The 18,357-nt window shown below is 43.1% G+C and overlaps 1 protein-coding gene across 2 annotated transcripts in view; it reads left to right on the top strand.

The window, feature by feature from the left end:
• The window catches only part of CLSTN2 (calsyntenin 2), a 735,088-nt gene that overhangs the window by 277,742 nt on the left and 438,989 nt on the right, over positions 1-18,357 (top strand). For both annotated transcript variants that reach the window (XM_005201877.5, NM_001206757.2), the window contains exon 2: positions 1,588-1,710. In XM_005201877.5, coding sequence (XP_005201934.2) covers positions 1,588-1,710 — 123 coding nt within the window. The remainder of the gene's footprint in view (positions 1-1,587; positions 1,711-18,357) is intronic.

The raw sequence follows: 18,357 nt of genomic DNA, 5'->3' as shown, positions 1-18,357 counted from the left end.
GAAGTCTGAAATCAGATTGTCAGCAGGACCATGCTTGCTCTGAAAGTCTCCCTGATAGCTTTCGGTAGTTCCTCAGGTGTGGAAGCACGGCTTCAGTCTTCATATGGTGATCTCCCTCTGTGTATGTCTGTCCCTCTCTGTGTGCAAATTTCCCCCTTTCATAAGGACACCAGTCATTTTGGATTAGGGCCCACTCTAATAACCTCACTTTACTTGATTCAGTTCAGTTCAGTCGCTCAATCGTGTCCGACTCTTTGCAACCCCATGAATCGCAGCATGCCAGGCCCCCCTATCCATCACCAACTCCATAAAGACCCTGTCTTCAAATAAGGCCACATTCCAAGGTACTGGAGGTTAAGAATACAATGTTCTGGGAGGATATACCTCAACTACTAACATATTTTAAGTGTATTAATTGTATATTATATAGTGTATCATTCAGCTGGTCAAATTATTGAAGAGCATCTTCAGATGCTAGGTGATTTAGACAATTTAGATAGACTCAATCTTTCATTGATCAGAAAATATTCAAATGTGTGCTATATCTTCACACATATTTTGGTACTTATCCATATATATGAATATAAAGTTCAGTTGGAGAAGACTCTTGAGAGTCCCTTGGACTGCAAGGAGATCCACCAGTCCATTCTGAAGGAGATCAGCCCTGGGATATCTTTGGAAGGAATGATGCTAAAGCTGAAACTCCAGTACTTTGGCCACCTCATATGAAGAGTTGACTCATTGGAAAATACTCTGATGCTGGGAGGGATTGGGGGCAGGAGGAGAAGGGGACGACAGAGGATGAGATGGCTGGATAGCATCACTGACTCGATGAACTTGAGTCTGAGTAAACTCCGGGAGTTTGTGATGGACAGGGAGGCCTGGCGTGCTGCGATTCATGGGGTCGCAAAGAATCGGACATGACTGAGTGACTGAACTGAACTGAAAGTTCAGTAATAACTCCTAATGATGGATCAGATAAGGTTGAGGTAAAAAAATCCCCATATGCAGTTGTAATCTGCTATTTTGTTGATTGATAACAAGCTTTTACTCTGAAACATCTATGAATAGTAGCATTTGAGAAATAAAGCTTTGGATCAATTATTTAAAATATCTATTTGGCAAAACTAATACAATTATGTAAAGTTTAAAAATAAAATAAAATTAGAGGGAAAAAAAATTTAAGAAAGAAGAAAAAAATAAAATAAAATAAAATAAAATATCTACACTAGGCATCTGCATGCTTCCCTGGTGGCTCAGATGGTAAAGAATCTGCCGGCAATGTGGGAGATCCAGGTTCGATCCCTGGGTTGGGAAGATCCCCTGGGAAGAAAATGGCAACCCACTCCAGTATTCTTGCCTGGAGAATTCCATGGACATAGGAGCCTGGCAGGCTATAGTCCACGGGTTGGATAGTTGCAAAGAGTTGAATGTGACTGAGTGACTAACACACATACACACACATGCTAGGCATCTAGAAATAGAAATAATGGGATTTTAGCAAATTCATAATAGTATTATGGATTAGTTATTCAAATGATGATATTGAAAGTCAGTCTTTGATTTATTGTTTCCATTGTTTTCCAGTGAACAAGCACAAACCATGGATTGAGACTTCGTATCATGGAGTCATAACAGAGAACAATGACACAGTCATTTTGGACCCACCATTGGTCGCCCTGGATAAAGATGCACCAGTTCCTTTTGCAGGTGAGATGATGGCTTTGCATGGTCGGGCCCCACTCACTTGAGAGATGTGTCAAGAAACCTCCACGAAGATTTTTTTGCTGTTGTCACCACCTGTGCCTTTCACAGATGAGTTTGTGCTTTCAAAGCTGGGCTTTCAAAGCTGGGTTTCTTCTGATTTCTGGTAAATTCTGTACCTCGTTATGGTTTTTCTCCTTGGTGTTGCCGCCAATGCAAGACCCTTATATCTTCTTTTTCTGAGAGATGGTGTATGATATATTGCTAAGATGGTCCCTAGAGTTGGAAAAGTTGGGCCAGCAAGGTCCATAGGGGAATTTTCTCTCTAGAAAGATCACTCATACACATGAGAAGATGTGAGACCCACTGTCCCCACTACTCACGATCATGGGCAGATGAAGACTTGTAACTTGGTGGATTGACAAGAGAAAAAGGAAAGAAAAAAGTATCAGGAGTTATTTGTTAAGGGTCATGTCCTTGAGCTTCAAAATGGATGTCCCATTTGGAGAAGGAATCTGGAGGCAGGGCCATTTTGTCCTTGCAGCTTGTAACTAAAGAGCCTTCTCAGTGTCATCAAGATGACCACTGCTTCCTCCTCTAACCTCCTGCAAGGGCCAAGTCCCCAGGAGGGTGTGTAAAGAAGATGGCTATGTCTCATGTTTCTATAGATTTTGGCAAAGAAAAGGGGATGGGTGATGGCAGCGGGAGGAGGGGTTGGACAAAGAATTTCTGAAGATGCCTACATCATGAGTGATATTGTTAACATTTTATAACTGTCAGGAGGAAGACAGGAAATTTAATGAAGGTTTTCAAGATTTCTGGAAGATTGCTTTATGATAGATGGGTGCCAAGCTGAGGTTTTCACCGTGATGAAGTCTATTTTTCCTGACAGTTTGTCTGTTACTTTATGAGCTGCTTGGGCAGAAAAAAATTGGCTCTTTCACACTTCTAAGAGATAAGCTTTGTGAAGGCCTTTTCTTCATTACAGAACATTTTATAAAGTAAGGAATGAGGGGTGAGTAAAATAGGGAAATTCAGCCTTATGTAAAGATAAACCCATAAGTATTCTTGCAGAGCATGGGGGAGACTCTCAGAAGAAGGCTTCATCTTTATTTTATGCAGAATGGTAGCCACAAAGAGTACCTAACTGTGACTTCCATGGTGTTTAGAGTTGGGGCATTTCCATATATTTTCCAGCCATCCTCAGAGGTCCCAACTCAACCAAATGCCACTTGGCAGTGTAAATCCCATGCTGTCTTTTCCACAAAAGATGAAATGTCTTCCCCAGACCTTCTTTGCCAGTCCCGGGAATATTCCAACTCATCCCTTTCTTGGACATAACTAAACTATATTGGGGTTAATCAGCAATTCTCACCAACCCTCTGGAAACAAACACTAGCAAAATTGTTTGGGTTATGAGAATGTTTGAATTGGCATGTGACGTGTGCTTTTAAAAATGAAGTAGAGACAACATTTAGAAGTTGAGATGTTTTGCATAAAACTGCAGGATTCTGGTTTATCTTGATGAGTCAGATCTGAAGTATCTGAAGTACTGAGTTGTGGCTTCCCTGGTTAGATGGAGTATGTACAGGTCCTTTATTTATCTTTCCATTCAAGTGTGTGAACCCTGTTTAAGACATAAGAGAGAAAACTAACGACATATTAAATGAGAAGTACATGGATGCTGTTAAGTCACTGTAGTGTAGTGGGGCTAACACTTAAAAAGATGAAGGATGCGTCTGAGTATTCATTGCGTCTGCATCAGTGTAACCCTGCTCTCGTCCAGTAGTGAACTAGGAAACTGAGGTTGTTGATTAAGCTGTTCTACAGTTAAGTTAGAGACTCTGTAATGTAAAGACCAAAGTGGGAAAAAAAATTTTTAAGCAAATCTGGTGTTGGGAAGTTTGGATTTACAATGACTTACCTTCCTTGGTTGTTGACCTGAAGGACACTTAATCATTTCACCTGAAGATTGACTAAAGGATTTTCTTCAATTCTAAATCCATCAAATACTCTAAGCTTGGAGTTGAATTGTAACCATTAAATGTGACCACAGGTTTTCTGACATTTCTTGAATGTAAGGTTGACTTCTAAGTGAAGCCCTGAGTAGTCTCTCTCAAGACAATTTCTACACTCCTCTTGATACTTACGGCTGAATTTTTAAAAAATCTAGCTTAACGCATCAAAAATATAATCTTCCAAGCTCTTAAGAGTGAAAAATAAAGGTGCTTTTGAGAATGGTCAAAGCTATTTTTCTCGGCATTATTTATGATCGGCTCTAAGACAGGACACAGACACTAACCATCCATCCATGCTGCAGGCATTTATTTTAAAACATTTATCTTAAAAAGAAAATACTGAAGATTTATTTCAGATTCCTATCATTCTCATAAAATTGAAAAATTCGTATCTACCAGCTCCATCACTTCGCAAAGTCAACTGCAGCTTCTGGTGTCCCTTAGCAACTGCTCTGGTGTTGTGTGTCAGGTTTCCACCCTCATCCCAGTGGTCTTTATTTCCACTTAGCTGGTGAGATGAGCTTTAAGCTCATGGGGGGATGGTTCCAACCATGTCACTTTTGCTCTGTCTTGTTTCTCTTGAGATGTCCCCCCTTTAAAAAAAGTTTTTTAATAAAAAATTCCTATGTAAGGTATCATTCATTTAAATAAAAATCATGATTGCATTTTGTGGATAAATGCAAAATCCAGGGGTATAAAACAGCTTTTATTGTGTATCTCCTGATTATGACAATCATGTTTATTATAGAATATGTGAACATTTCTTATACCCAGAAAGAGCCTCGGTAACATTATAGCATATTTCCTTCCAGTCATTGTTCTGCTTTGTTTTAATCTAAAAATTTTGATCACAGTTCATAGTCAATGTTATAACTTATTTTTCCTGCTAAACTAAGGAATATATACCATTTTATTAAGTACTCTTCTGCAACTCATTAAATGGCTGCATGATTTCTGACTCAATGAATATTCTATAGTTTACTGTTATTTTATTTTTTTCCAAATTTATTGAGATATAATTGACATATAATGTGTAATATAAGGCATACAATGTGTTTCCTTGATACAGTTGCATGTTGCAAAATGATTACCCCCACGTAGTGTTAACTAACATCTCCACCACCTCACATAATTGCCACTTATTTTTGTGGTGAGAATATTTAAGGTCTACTGCCTTAGCAATTTTCAAGTACATAATACAGTATAACTTTCATCACCATGCTGTGATCCATTAGATCCCCCAAGTTTATGACTGGAAGTTTGTATGCTTTGACTGACATCTCCCTATTTCCTTACTTCCAACCCCTTTTAACCACTATTCTGCTGTTTCTATGAGTTCAACTTTTTTAGATTCCATATATAAGTGACGTCTCAGTATTTGTCATTCTGTCTGACTTATTTCACTGAGTGTTACTGCCCTCCAGGTCCATCCATACTGTCACAAATGGAAGGATTTCCTTCTTTCCTTCATGGCTGAATAATGCCTGTGTATATTTCTTTATTCATTCATCCACTGACTGACAGGTAGTTTCTGTATCTTGGCTATGGTGAATAATGCTGCAATGAACCTGGGAGTACAGATACCTCTTCAAGACTGCTTTCATTTCCTTAGGATATATAACCATAAGTGAGATCGCTAGATCATATGGTAGTTCGGGTTTTAATTTTTTGAGGAACCTCCATGCTGTTTTCTGTGATGGTTATACCGATTTACATTCCCATCGACTGTACTTTAGGGTTTCTTGTTCTCCACACCCTCACCGACACTCATTAACTCTTGTCTTCTTGGTGATGGTCATCCTAACTGGTATGAGATGATGGACAATTTGTCTATTTCTGATCTTTCTTATTACAACATGTGTCTGTATTTCTGATTCTATCATTTGGATGGATTTCAGGATTAGAATTAATTGGTCAAATATTTTAAAGTTCTGAAACACATTAAATTGCTTTCCAGAAAATTTGAATGCACTTGCAGTCACATCCACACAAATCTCTCATTCCCTGACCGTATATGGCTCCTTCTAATGGTGTGGAATCTTATTTTATGGCAATAAGATGCAATCACCAATTACATAGTCTCAGTCTTTTTTATTTTTAAGTGTTTATTTATTTGGCTGCTTCGGGCCTTAGTTGCAGCACATAGGATCTTTTGTTGTGGTATGTGTGATCTAGTTCCCTGACCAAGGTTCAAACCCAGGCCCCCTGCATTGGGAGTGTGAAGTCTTAGCAATGGGCCACCAGGGCGGTCCCAGCAGTCTCACTCTTTTCATTCGTCGAATAAATATATAAGCTTCCCAGGATTGTTGTATTGGTTAATTTTAAAGAATGTTGCAATGGTTCAAGATATAGTAAACCTTTTGTTGATCTGAGTTTCCTTTTCACAATGCTTGTCTTCCTTTCATAGAGGAGATCACTAACTCACAGGCAGCCGGAGAAAATTGCTGTGTCCCAGAGTAGGCCAGCCATGGGGTTGGGAGGGGAGTGTGGAGACTCATACTTTCTGTGAGTTCCCATTCCCTGTGATATTTCTGTTTGATCCCTGCCCCAGCTGATTAGCAGAGACACTCTCTCTCAGTCAATGAAACCTCTCTCAGACCTCAATCAAGTCCGTTAGACCCAACTCAGTTCTCAACCTGGTGTCTAAGCTCAGCAGACACGATCTTAGAGAATCAGATACAGAAGAATCCTTGAATCATAATGAAAATTCTGTCCAGTGCATGGCAAAAAAATGATAATGAAAGCAAGCTGGGCACACCGTGAACTTATTAAATTCTGCATGAGCCCCACTGAGGCCTGTTAGGAAACTGTGGAGACTTTTAAATTTGAAGGGAATTAGATTACCTTTCAGAGATAATAGAATTGCTCATTTGTCTACATTGGGCCAGTCTGGACTTGTCTTGTGTGAGGATAGGGCTGCAGAGAATGATCAGGCATAATTGGCTGGCTTCTCAGCCTGGGTGACTCTCTGAAGGCTGCCCAGAAAATTGCCTTGGATATTATTTGGCCTGGTTTGATTAGCTGGTTATAGCAGAAGGGACTTTTCCTCCATGGTTATCTCTCTGGGTCCTCCTTGTTCTGCTCAGCATCTACCAATCTATCTCCCTCCTTGTCTTTGGACCCAGCCAGGGCCTTTGTTCATGCTTTGGACTCCACAGCTGCCTGAGGCAGAGACCCTCCTCGGGGGTCTGTACAGCAGTGGTGTCTTATGATGATAAAGGAATCCTACTTGTGAACAGTCCCAGGCTCTGATCCGATACACATGGATTCACAGTTAGGCTCTGCCATTGACAAGGTGTATGGTCTCAGATAAGGAACTGAACACCTCTGAGGGGTTGCTAAGTTGCTTCAGTCCTGTACGACTCTGTGTGACCCCATAGACGGCAGCCCACCATGCTCCCCCGTCCCTGGGATCCTCCAAGCAAGAACACTGGAGTGGGTTGCCATTTCCTTCTCCAATGCATGAAAGCGAAAAGTGAAAGTGAAGTTGCTCAATCGTGTCTGACTTAGCGACCCCATGGACTGCAGCCTACCAGCCTCCTCCATCCATGAGATTTTCCAGGCAAGAGTACTGGAGTAGGTTGCCATTGCCTTCTCCGCTCTGAGGGGTAACTTATTTATATTTAATAAAATAGGGGTAAACACAGTACCTGGGGCTTCCCAGGTGGCTGGGTGGTAAAGAACCTGCCTGCCAATGCAGGAGATGCAGGTTTGATCGCTGGGTTGGGAAGATCCCCTGGAGAAGGAAATGGCAACCCCCTCCATTATTCTGGCCTGGGAAACCCCATGGACAGAGGAGCCTGGCAGGCTACAGTTCATTGGGTTACAAGAATCAGACACAACTTAGCGACTGAACGACAACGAACATAGTACCTACTCCTGGGTTAATATGTGGATTAAATAAGATACTAATACCAAGTGCCAAGAGCACTAGCAGCCAAAGGATGCCCAGTGTATCATGGTTCTGATAATCCTAGCAATGGTAGTAGTGAGAGTAATCAAGAGTAACAATAATTCTCACAATCATCAATAAGCTGTGTTTTATTCATTTTAGCTTGATTATAATGAAGTGATATAATCTGTGGTGCTGATATTAAGGAAAGAAGAAAAGCAAGTTCAGGGATTTTTGGAAGGCTTGATGTAGTCACCCACTTGTACCATCAAGCTATGCTGCGTGGATTGTCTGCTTATGTGGCAACCAGTTGACTAATGCTGGGGAAAATCATTTATGAATTGTGTGGAACTCTGGAAATTTTAGTTGAAAAGTAATGTCCTTATGTTCTACCTATCATTTATCCCTGTGGAATAACCTATTAGTGTGCTCCTTTGTTATAAATGCATACATGCACACACACACACACACATACAGAGGTGTGTGTGTGCAAGGTGCTCCATGCACAGAATTACATCCAAGCCTTTCACCAACCTTGTAGAACAAGTGGGTCAGCTATTATGATTTTGTTTTGCAAATAAGGACATTGAAACTTGGAAAAATTAGGTAACTGTTCTAGGTTGCCAAGCTAAGCCCTGTCACTCAATTCCAGACCCTCAGACTCCAAGTCCTGCCTCCTGTCCCCTCTGCCAGTTTTCCAGTGTGCGAGGCATATCTCACTGGCAGTGCAAGATTCCCATGGTACCTGGACATACTGTTAAAGAAAGTTGAATTCCATGTTAAGTCATTCCCATTTAAGTTATTTTTCGAATCTTTCTGAATCTATCAAGGAGAAATGTGCAGTTGCGAGGATCAAAATGTCTTTAGCACCCTCAAATACTTGCTAATCTGTCTTTTTTGACAAAGACAGAGCAAGGTCCATCCCATAGCACTCCATGGGCAACCACGTTGTGCTAGAATTTTAATAACATTCTGTTGTATTTTATTTAGATTATACTCTATTTGAGGCACATATTGCTGGCTTTTTAGTTTTCTTTCTGATTACATTTACTGAAGTTTTAAAAGCCCAATTTAAAGAAAAAGTTTAAGTAAGTAAGTATTTAGGTAGTTTATGGCAGCAGCAAAATCTGTGAAAGAAGTCTTTGGCCGAGTACCACATGGGATACTGTGGAACAGCCACATCTGGGCATCACTGCCCCATCCAGCACCTCAGGACCACCTGCACTGGACACAGCCATCTTCAGTCTGTCTCACCCCACAACTCTCTGAGCTCTTGCCCAAGCAGCAGAGGGGCCGTCTATGTCAGCCTCACCGTGGATGTGCCTTTGTGTTCCAAGATGGTTGGTGTACGGGGTTATTCCTGAGGACCAGAGGCTGGGGTCGCATCCTGTTCTCTGAGCATCACTTGGTCTCAACCAGAGTTCAGTGAAGGGCAGGCCAGGCAGAGAATTGGGTTCAGACTTAGCTCTGGAATCTACAATGTGGGCTGTTGCCTTGGACCTCACAGAGTTGGAATCTAGCATAAACAGGAAACAGAAGAATATGGACCAGCATCTATGCATTCAAGTACTTAACATCTTAGGCTTCCCTGGTAGCTCAGCTGGTAGAGAATCTGCTTGCAATGCAGGAGACCCCAGGTTGATTCCTGGGTCAGGAAGATCCACTGGAGAAGGGATAGGCTACCCACTCCAGTATTCCTGGGCTTCACTGGTGGCTCAGCTCATAAAGAATCTCCAGGCAATGTAGGAGACCTGGGTTTGATCCCTGGGTTGGGAAGATCCCCTGGAGAAGGAGATGGCATTGGGCTTCCCTGGTGACTCAGATGGTGAAGAATCTACCCGCAATGTGGGAGACCCAGGTTCAATCCCTGGGTTGGGAAGATCCCCTGGAGAAGAGAATGGCTACCCACTCTAGTATTCTTGTCTGGAGAATCTCATAGACAGAGAAGCCTGACAGGCTACAGGAATAACCTGAACAAACTTTTTGGCCAACCCAATACATGTTAATAGAATAAAAATAAAGAACAAAAGAAAAAGAATAAAAAAGAATAAAACAGTATACCCATATTTCTAAAACCCTGCCAGACTATTTTTATTCATGTCTAGATACATAGTTCTTATTCATCTGGAGTATATATGGTTCAGTCTTTGTGTTTTTTTCTTTTCACAGAACATTTTCCAAGCAGATTGAAACATATTCAAAAATACTAACATGTAGGCATAATTATATATCATATGGCCATATCATGGTTTACTTCACCTTTCCACTATGTTTTGTATATTTGAGTTGTTTACACGATTTTTCCATTAAAAAAATAACACTGCCGTGGGCAAGTTTGTTTAAAACACCTTTCTTATATAAACATAGGAGTCAGGATTTTATGTTTATGGTTTAATTCATAAATAGAAAAAAACAGATGTGTTCTCTTTTCAGTGACAGATTTGAGCTTGTGTTGTCAAATGTTTTTGCTGATATAATCTGTGTTTGCCCAATTTCCAAGCAGATGGCAGGGTTCAGATTAGACATAGACAGGGAAGTAAGGGCTAGACAGGAGTCCCATACCTGTTTGCAGCCTGTGGCAGAGTCCTTGGTCCCATCTCTGTAGTCTTCAGGCCTCCATCCCTATGGTGAAGTCTCCCCCTCACTATAGTGACCGTGATCTGAAAGTTTCCAGCTATAGGTCAGCTGTGATTTGAGAACAATACAGGAGTTATTTGAAAGCCAAAAAAAAAGTGAGGGTGCAACAACCAGTCGGTAAACCAGAAGATCTGGTCAAGTTGATGCTTGGGATCACTGGGGAGATGGGGTGGGAGGTGACTATGAAAAGGTTCATGTGCAGTCCCCAGAAGTAGAAAGGCTTATCAGACTGCATCTGTGCTCCTGATTCTGCTGCTGCTGGAGGGGTTTGCTGGGCAGACTGGGAGAAAGAAAGACCTGATGCATCCATCACTCTGGAATTAAAGTGTTGTTTATCTCTGCTCCTTGGTTCTCTTTGTTCTACCCACTTGGTAGCTGCCAGCCTTGACAGTGATTGATGTGGAATTGGGGGCATAATGGGGGTTCTTTCTTGGTCATCCCTTCACAGGCACTGCATCCATTCCAGTTTTCTCCTTTCATGAATTTTCAGTCTCCCTTCTGTCTGCTGAGGGCCGAGTGCTTCAGGAGGCAGATCTTAGCTCCACGGGGGTGGACAGGGGCCATCACATCATCCTCAGAGGCCAGGAGACTTGGGCACGAAGCCTTCACTCACTGAGCAGAGAACACAGCACTCCTCCTGCCATACTTTGTAGGGTGAAGCCACTCTGCCCAAGGGAGACTAAGGAACTTCCCTGGATCTCTGTTGCCCATGACTTTGGGGTCTTTGCCCTGAATTGTTTCTCTCAGTTGTGACAAAGGCTTCCACTTTTTTCTTCTTGTTAATTATTCTCTTTCTTTGTCCACCTGAAACTGAAGCTGTCTGTGTGTCCCCTGCCATGTGGCCTTTTGTGGTTGTTGGTTTTAACTTGTGTCATGTTGCAGGCTATGTGTCTGCTCAGCCTTGGTAGGTTTCAGATGGCCCATCTCATCTTAAAGATTCTACTGGTCAGTTCCCCTCCATCACACTCTGTGCTTAATCCTGGTATCCCAGGCCTCTCCACGGGAGCCTGGTTGGACTAGGTTCTTGGGCAGCAGCTAGAGACCCTATGGTGTGCTCACACAAGCTGTCTTGGTGTTGGAGGGTCAAGGATGGCTGGAGGAGGAATTCGAGCCAGAATACAGGGGAAGGAGCACAGGAGCCAAGGGGTGGTCAGTCAAGGAGGAAGAAGGGGATGACAACAGGGAATGGACTTCATGGTCTGACTGGAGGTAGGAAACAATTCACCAATAACCCTGACCTTCTAGATGAGAAAACTGGCGAGGTCATGTTCCAGGTAAACCTAACACTTAAGGGGGAACCAGTGGATACTGTGGGGTGTTCTCCATCAATAAGACTGAAGAGTAAGGGACATTCAGGGAGAAAAATGCTGCTGGCTTCCCTAGGACCACAAGTTTCCTAGGTTGTGGGACTTTTGGTGCCAAAACTGAGAAGGTCCTGATAAACTGGAGTGAGTTCGTCACCCTAATAGGAGGAAGGTGGAGTCCCAGGTTGGAAAACTTGCATTCTGGAGAAAACTTGCCATAGGAGAAATCTTGATGTGAGAATTTCAAGTCTCCTGGATTCTGGATTAATGACAATATACTAAAACAAGATGAAAAGTGAATAATGAAATCAGTACTAAAGCAGAGTTGTTGCCAGCCATATGGTAACTGTGCCATTTGAAAACAGGTACCCCTTCTTTCAGATAGACACTGTCCTGCACCAGAGCACATGACTTGGCAAGTAGAGGAAGAGGTGGATTTTAACCCTAAATTGTCCCCTTGATCATACATCCTCATATAGGAAACAGCTTGCACACAGCACTGAAAGTTAAGTAACATTTGTTTATTTATTATGGGGAGGTTTTGGGTATTTTGAGGGGGTGGGGGACTGCATCGGGTCTTAGTTGCAGCGTGAAGACTCCTCTATAGTTGAGGCACGCAGGCTCAGTAGTAGTGGCAGGTTGTGGGCTTAGTTGCCCTGTGGCGTGTGGGATCTTAGTTCCCCAATCAGGTATCGAACCTATGTCCCCTGCATTGGCAGGCAGATTCTTAACCACTGGACCACCAGGGAAGTCCCTTAACTAACACTTACTGAGCCCACACTACCTATCAGGCACTGTAGTAGGTATTTTACATACACTGCATTATTTACTTTTTACAGCAATTCTCTGAAATAGGCATTCTCCTTATCCCTATTTTATAGAAAGAGAGACTGAAGTTAAATCAGATTGTGTGATTTGCTCAGACCGAGTAATAAAGGTGAAGTTGTAATCCAAATGGTGAAGTTGATGCCTCCTTTAAGTATTGCTGTCCAACAGACACTACAAAACTTAGGAGCATCGAACAAGAGCCATTAACTCTTTCCCATGGGTCTACTTATTGATTGGGCAGCTCTGTTCTTCTGAGTCACTCAGCTGATCCCAGCTGGGCTCACTCCGGTATCTGTGGACAGCTGGTGGGTAGATTGTAGGCTGGCTGGGCTAGGATGGCCTTGGCTGGGATGACACCATTGTCTGCCATGTAATCTTCCAGCACACTGGCTTAGCATGTCAGCAGGCTGGCCAGAGCATATATATTCCTGTGCTGATTGCAAAAACTTTTGACAGTTTGTTACTGTCCCACTAGCTAAACAAGTCAGATGGTTAAGCCCAGAGTAGGAGCAGACTACCGTAGGGCCTGGAGACATGACAACTTAGGGACACCAGTGCAGTCATTCTCTCCCTACCCTTAGGCTGCAATTATTCACATCCCTTCTTCATGCAAAATATGCTCACTGCATCCCAGAACTCCCCAAAGTGGAATCCAATCAGGCATCTGGCTTGAAGCCCAAGATTTTGTGATCCTCATCAAGTCTGGATGTAGCTCCTCTTGATCCAGAGACTTGTGAACTTTCTCTTCCCTCACAAAGCCTCCAGGGAAAGGCAAACCTCAGTAAACTCATCAAAAGGGGGAGAGATGGAGGCACATAGCCATCACTTGACTTACCTGTAGCAATCTTGATATTCCTGCCAGAAAAATAGTGCCAGGTTCCCCCATTCTGAGGGTGATTCTTTTCTGTAGGAGGGCTCCTCAGTTCACTGTTCTCTACTGCTCCCTGTGAACCACTGTTCTCTTTCACCGTCATTTAGTTAAACGTGTATGCAGCTCAGGAGGCAACAGTTAGAACTGTACATGGAAAAACAGACTGGTTCCAAATAGGGAAAGGAGTATGTCAAGGCTGTATATTGTCACCCTGTTTATTTAACTTATATACAGAGTACATCATGAGAAATGCTGGGCTAGAGGAAGCACAAGCTGGAATCAAGATTGCCCGGAATCAAGATCACCCTTAAGGCAGAAAGTGAAGAACTGAAGAGCCTCTTGATGAAAGTGAAAGTGGAGAGTGAAAAAGTTGACTTAAAGCTCAACATTCAGAAAATGAAGATCATGGTATCTGGTCCCATCACTTCATGGGAAATAGATGGGGAAACAGTGGAAACAGTGGCTCACTTTATTTTGGGGGGGCTCCAAAATCACTGCAGATGGTGATTGCAGCCAGGAAATTAAAAGACACTTACTCCTTGGAAGGAAAGCTGTGACCAACCTAAACAGTGTATTAAAAAGCAGAGACATTACTTTGCCAAAAAAGGTCCATCTAGTCAAGGCTATGATTTTTGCAGTCATGTATGGATGTGAAAATTGGACTATAAAGAAAGCTGAGCATTGAAGAATTGGTGCTTTACTGTGGTGTTGGAGAAGACTCTTGAGAGTCCCTTGGACTGCAAGGAGATCCAACCAGTCCATTCTAAAGGAGATCAATCCTGGGTGTTCATTGGAAGGACTAATGTTAAAGTTGAAACTCCAATACTTTGGCCACCTGATGCGAAGAGCTGACTCAATTGAAAAGATCCTGATGCTGGGAAAGATTGAAGGCAGGAAGAGAAGGGGATGACAGAGGATGAGATGGTTGGATGTCATCACCGACTCGATGGACATGGGTTTGGGTGGACTCTGGGAGTTGGTGATGGACAGGGAGGCCTGGCATGCTGTGGTTCATAGGATCACAGAGAGTCGGACATGACTGAGCGACTGAACTGATCTGAACTTATCCCGTGACTAGTGGACTCAGTGGAAGTAGCCTCAGTGCCCGTGAGGTCAAGGTCCTGGCCTCAGTCCCTGGGGACACTCTTTGCTTCATTCATCTCTATGTAAGTGTCCTTGACTCTGTCCAGGTCAACCAAAGACAATGGGCCAAACCTAACTCCAAAGTTAGGGTCTCCTTATATAATAAATCAGAAACACAAAAGCCTTTTTTTTTTCTACTGGAGAACCAATTCAGAAGACACAGGCATCCACCAAGCTTCAATCCCAAAGATATCTGAACATAAAGGACTCCCGATCTATGGCCTTATTGACAAGCATGATATCACAAGTTTATGGTACTTTCACACTCACTGCCCTTGGTGGCTAGATTCCAGGCCACATGACCCAGCCCCCTTGCCTGGCTGTGATTGGACACAGGGTGGACACTTGACTGTAGTTGGCCAATGGATCAGCTAGTTCCATCCTGTGACCTGCTACCTAGATAGAAAAGACCACGTGGGCCGGTTGGCTTCTGTTTGCATGCTGAGGTGCCATGCTACAGGGTAGGGGTTGCAGGTAAACCTTCTGTGACACATGCAAATCACAGTATAAGAGCTTGGTCAGCAGACTGAGAGGAGGCAACTGTCCTAGAGAGAAACAGACGTGACCAGAGGGAATGGAGTCTAAGTGGTCCCTGATGGGAACTGTGGCCTCAGTTCCTGAGTGGTCCTGCCTGGTGTCCTGGTGATCTTGCTGAACTTGTATTTCCAATCTCTGCTCTGATATAATTGAGTATGTCTCTGTCTTTGAAAACCAGAGGCCAAATAAAAACCACCTGTCAATGTGATTTTCTGTGTTGAGGGCATGGGGCATTGTTTGAGCTACAGGAGAGAAAAGAGCCCAAGACAGTTAGGATAAGGGAACAGCATAGAGAGGAATGAACTGGGAATTTGAAAACACTGAAGAAATCCTCTTAAAAAGCTGTAACCAGCAATCATCACGGTGAAATCAATGATGATTGAAAACTATCTCCAACTGTCTGTAATTGGACCATTTAATAGCCAAGCTTCGACAAGTTAATACTGATTCTAATCCCTTCTCTAGAAGCTATTTCTGCAGCTTATGACAGCGGCCATATTGAATAGGCCTGGAATTGAGCCCCATCACAAATATTAATTATGAACATGGATTTGTAAGGTCAATGGTTTGACTTTAACAGGAATCAGGGGCCTATGAATGCAAATCCTAAATGTCTTAGCTTGTTTTGAGATTCCAAATCAAAGAACAGGAGCACAAGCAGGCATTTATAGTTCAGTTCTTTTGCGTTGGCACAGTGTCCAGTGTGTGATCACGGAATACCTTGGCGTGAGTTCAGAGCTCGATTTTATGATCTTGTAGCTGCCTGTAATCACAGATGAGGCATCAAAGGCCAGCTGTCCTCCATGAACCTTGACAGTCTGTATAAACTAATTAGTTTTTTATGAGCCATCCTTTCAGAGGTTTGGAGAGAGGGCCTATTAAGTCGAGTTCAATATGATCTACAAACTTAAAAAATTATCATTATTTATCTAAGTTCCAGCTGAGTGCCATGGTAAGTGACATCCCTGGCAATGGTCAGCTTGGGTGGCTGTTGACTTTATTAAAATATAAATTCTTTGTGTTTTTTTTTTTTTAATAGAAAGGAGAATCTCAGTGTGGCAGGAGTTCTTTTTACTCATTAATAATACTATTAGCAAAATTTCAAGATCAGGGAAGAGTTAAAAAAAAAAACCCTATTTGAAGAGTGTGGGCATATTTGCAAAGCCGCCTCCTGGCTCATTTTGCTGAAGGTTGCAAGCGTAAAAACATGACACTCTTTGGACCCAAGTTCAGTGTCCAGGAACACCCCTTGGCCCTTTCCCTTCTTTCGTGTCTCTCCTCCGGTCCTTAAGATGCCAAATGTACAGTCCCTGCTGCCTGCCCTCTGCCTTGTCTCTGTCTGGGCTACCTTTGGGCCATCCTTCTTAGTGCTGTTCCCTGTTCCTATGGTATCTGCCCTGGGCTGGCCATACCATTTGGGGTGTATTCCGCCTTGACCTCCACCAGTGGTGCTCCATCACCCCTCACCTGTGGATGCCTGCTACTCTAGCACTGTCCTCAGGTGGTCCACTATACTGTTGATGGGCCCACGTAATAGCGCTTCATCACCTCCCCTCACCACCTCTCTCTCAGCCCAGGAAGAAGTAGCATTTCTCCTCTTCTGGTCCACTTGTGCTCAGGGTTCCCGCAGAAACATTGTTTGGACTCCTAATGTTGACGTCTGTTTCCATTTTGCTACAAAATCTTCCCTTCTCAGAGACGGAGGATTCACGTGCAGGCCAGAGATGTGCTGTGGCACATAGCCTTCCAGTCCAGTCTGCCACTGATCCTGCCCTCTGCCATCTGAGTTCTGTCTCATGTGTAGTGATTTTTGCTTCCCTCACAAGCTCAGATATTCCTGCCTGCTGTCTGGTTTCCACTGGGTGTCTCCAGTCATCCCCCTTCTCATGTCCACATCTAATCCATCAGACATGACTTTCAATGTCTGAACTTAATTTACAAAGAGGGTCCTGGGCCAAATGCAGCCCAGTGTGTACAGGCAGAGAGCAGGGGAATGCTGAGGGGGTCCTTGTAATTCTGAATGCCCATGTCAGGATCACCCCTCTGCCAGGGCTCCCACATCATGAGAAATAGACTCTTGTCTTCTGAGTGGTATCCTCATGGCCCCAGGCTCATGCAGTTCTCTCCTCTGCCATGGTACTTGCCACACTGGGCTGTGATTGTATTCATGAGCCTGCTTGGTCTTGAGCAGCTGTGTCTCAATCCATTCTGTGTCCTTAGCACCTGACACTGAGTAGGTGTTCGGTGAAAGTCTGTGGAATGAATGAATGGCAGAGCATATTACATCATATGCTTAAATTGATCTAACATCCTCTCTTATTGCTTTGGACACATTTGCACCTGGCTTCATCTTGGGCTCTGCTGTGCTTTCAATGCAATGTTTCGTTGTCTGCTCCTTGTACCAGAGCTTCTGTTAGGTCCATGCCATTTCTGTCCTTTATTGTGGACAGGAGCAGAAGATTTTAAGAAGAGGTGGCAAGAATACACAGAAGAACTATACAAAAAAGATCTTCATGACCCAGATAACCGTGATGGTGTGATCAGTCACCTAGAGCCAGACATCCTGGAATGGGAAGTCAAGTGGGCCTTAGGAAGCATCACTATAGACAAAGCCAATGGAAGTGATGAAATGCCAGTTGAGCTATTTCAAATCCTAAAAGATGACTCTGTGGAAGTGCTGCACTCAATATGCCAGCAAATTTGGAAAACTCAGCAGTGGCCACAGGCCTGGAAAAGGTCAGTTTTCATTCCAGTCTCAAAGAAAGGAAATGCCAAAGAATGTTCAAACTGCTGCACAATTGCACTCATCTTACACACTAGCAAAGTTAATGCTCAAAATTCTCCAAGCCAGGCTTCCACAGTACGTGAACTGTGAATTTCCAGATGTTCAAGCTGGATTTAGAAAAGGCAGAGAAACCAGAGATCAAATTGCCAACATGTGTTGGATCATCAAAAAAAGCGAGAGAGTTCCAGAAAAACATCTACTTCTGCTTTATTGACTACTCCAAAGCCTTTGTGTGGATCACAACAAACTGGAAAACTCTGAAAGAGATGGGAATACCAGACCACCTCACCTGCCTCCTGAGAAATCTGTATGCAGGTCAAGAAGCAACAGTTAGAACTGGACATGAAACAACAGACTGGCTCCAAATTGGAAAGGAGTACATCAAGGCTGTATATTGTCACCCTGCTTATTTAACTTATATGCAGAGTACATCATGAGAAATGCTGGGCTGGATGAAGCACAAGCTGGAATCAAGATTGCTGGGAGAAATATCAATAACCTCAGATATGCAGATGACACCACCATCGTGGCAGAAAGTGAAGAAGAACTAAAGAGCCTCTTGATGAAAGTGAAAGAGGAGAGTGAAAAAGTTGGTTTAAAACTCAACATTCAGAAAACTAAGATCATGGCATCTAGTC

This window comes from Bos taurus, chromosome 1 (genome assembly GCF_002263795.3).
Source record: "Bos taurus isolate L1 Dominette 01449 registration number 42190680 breed Hereford chromosome 1, ARS-UCD2.0, whole genome shotgun sequence".
NCBI classification, from domain to species: Eukaryota; Metazoa; Chordata; class Mammalia; order Artiodactyla; family Bovidae; genus Bos; species Bos taurus.
This window is presented reverse-complemented; position numbering and strand designations above follow the sequence as displayed.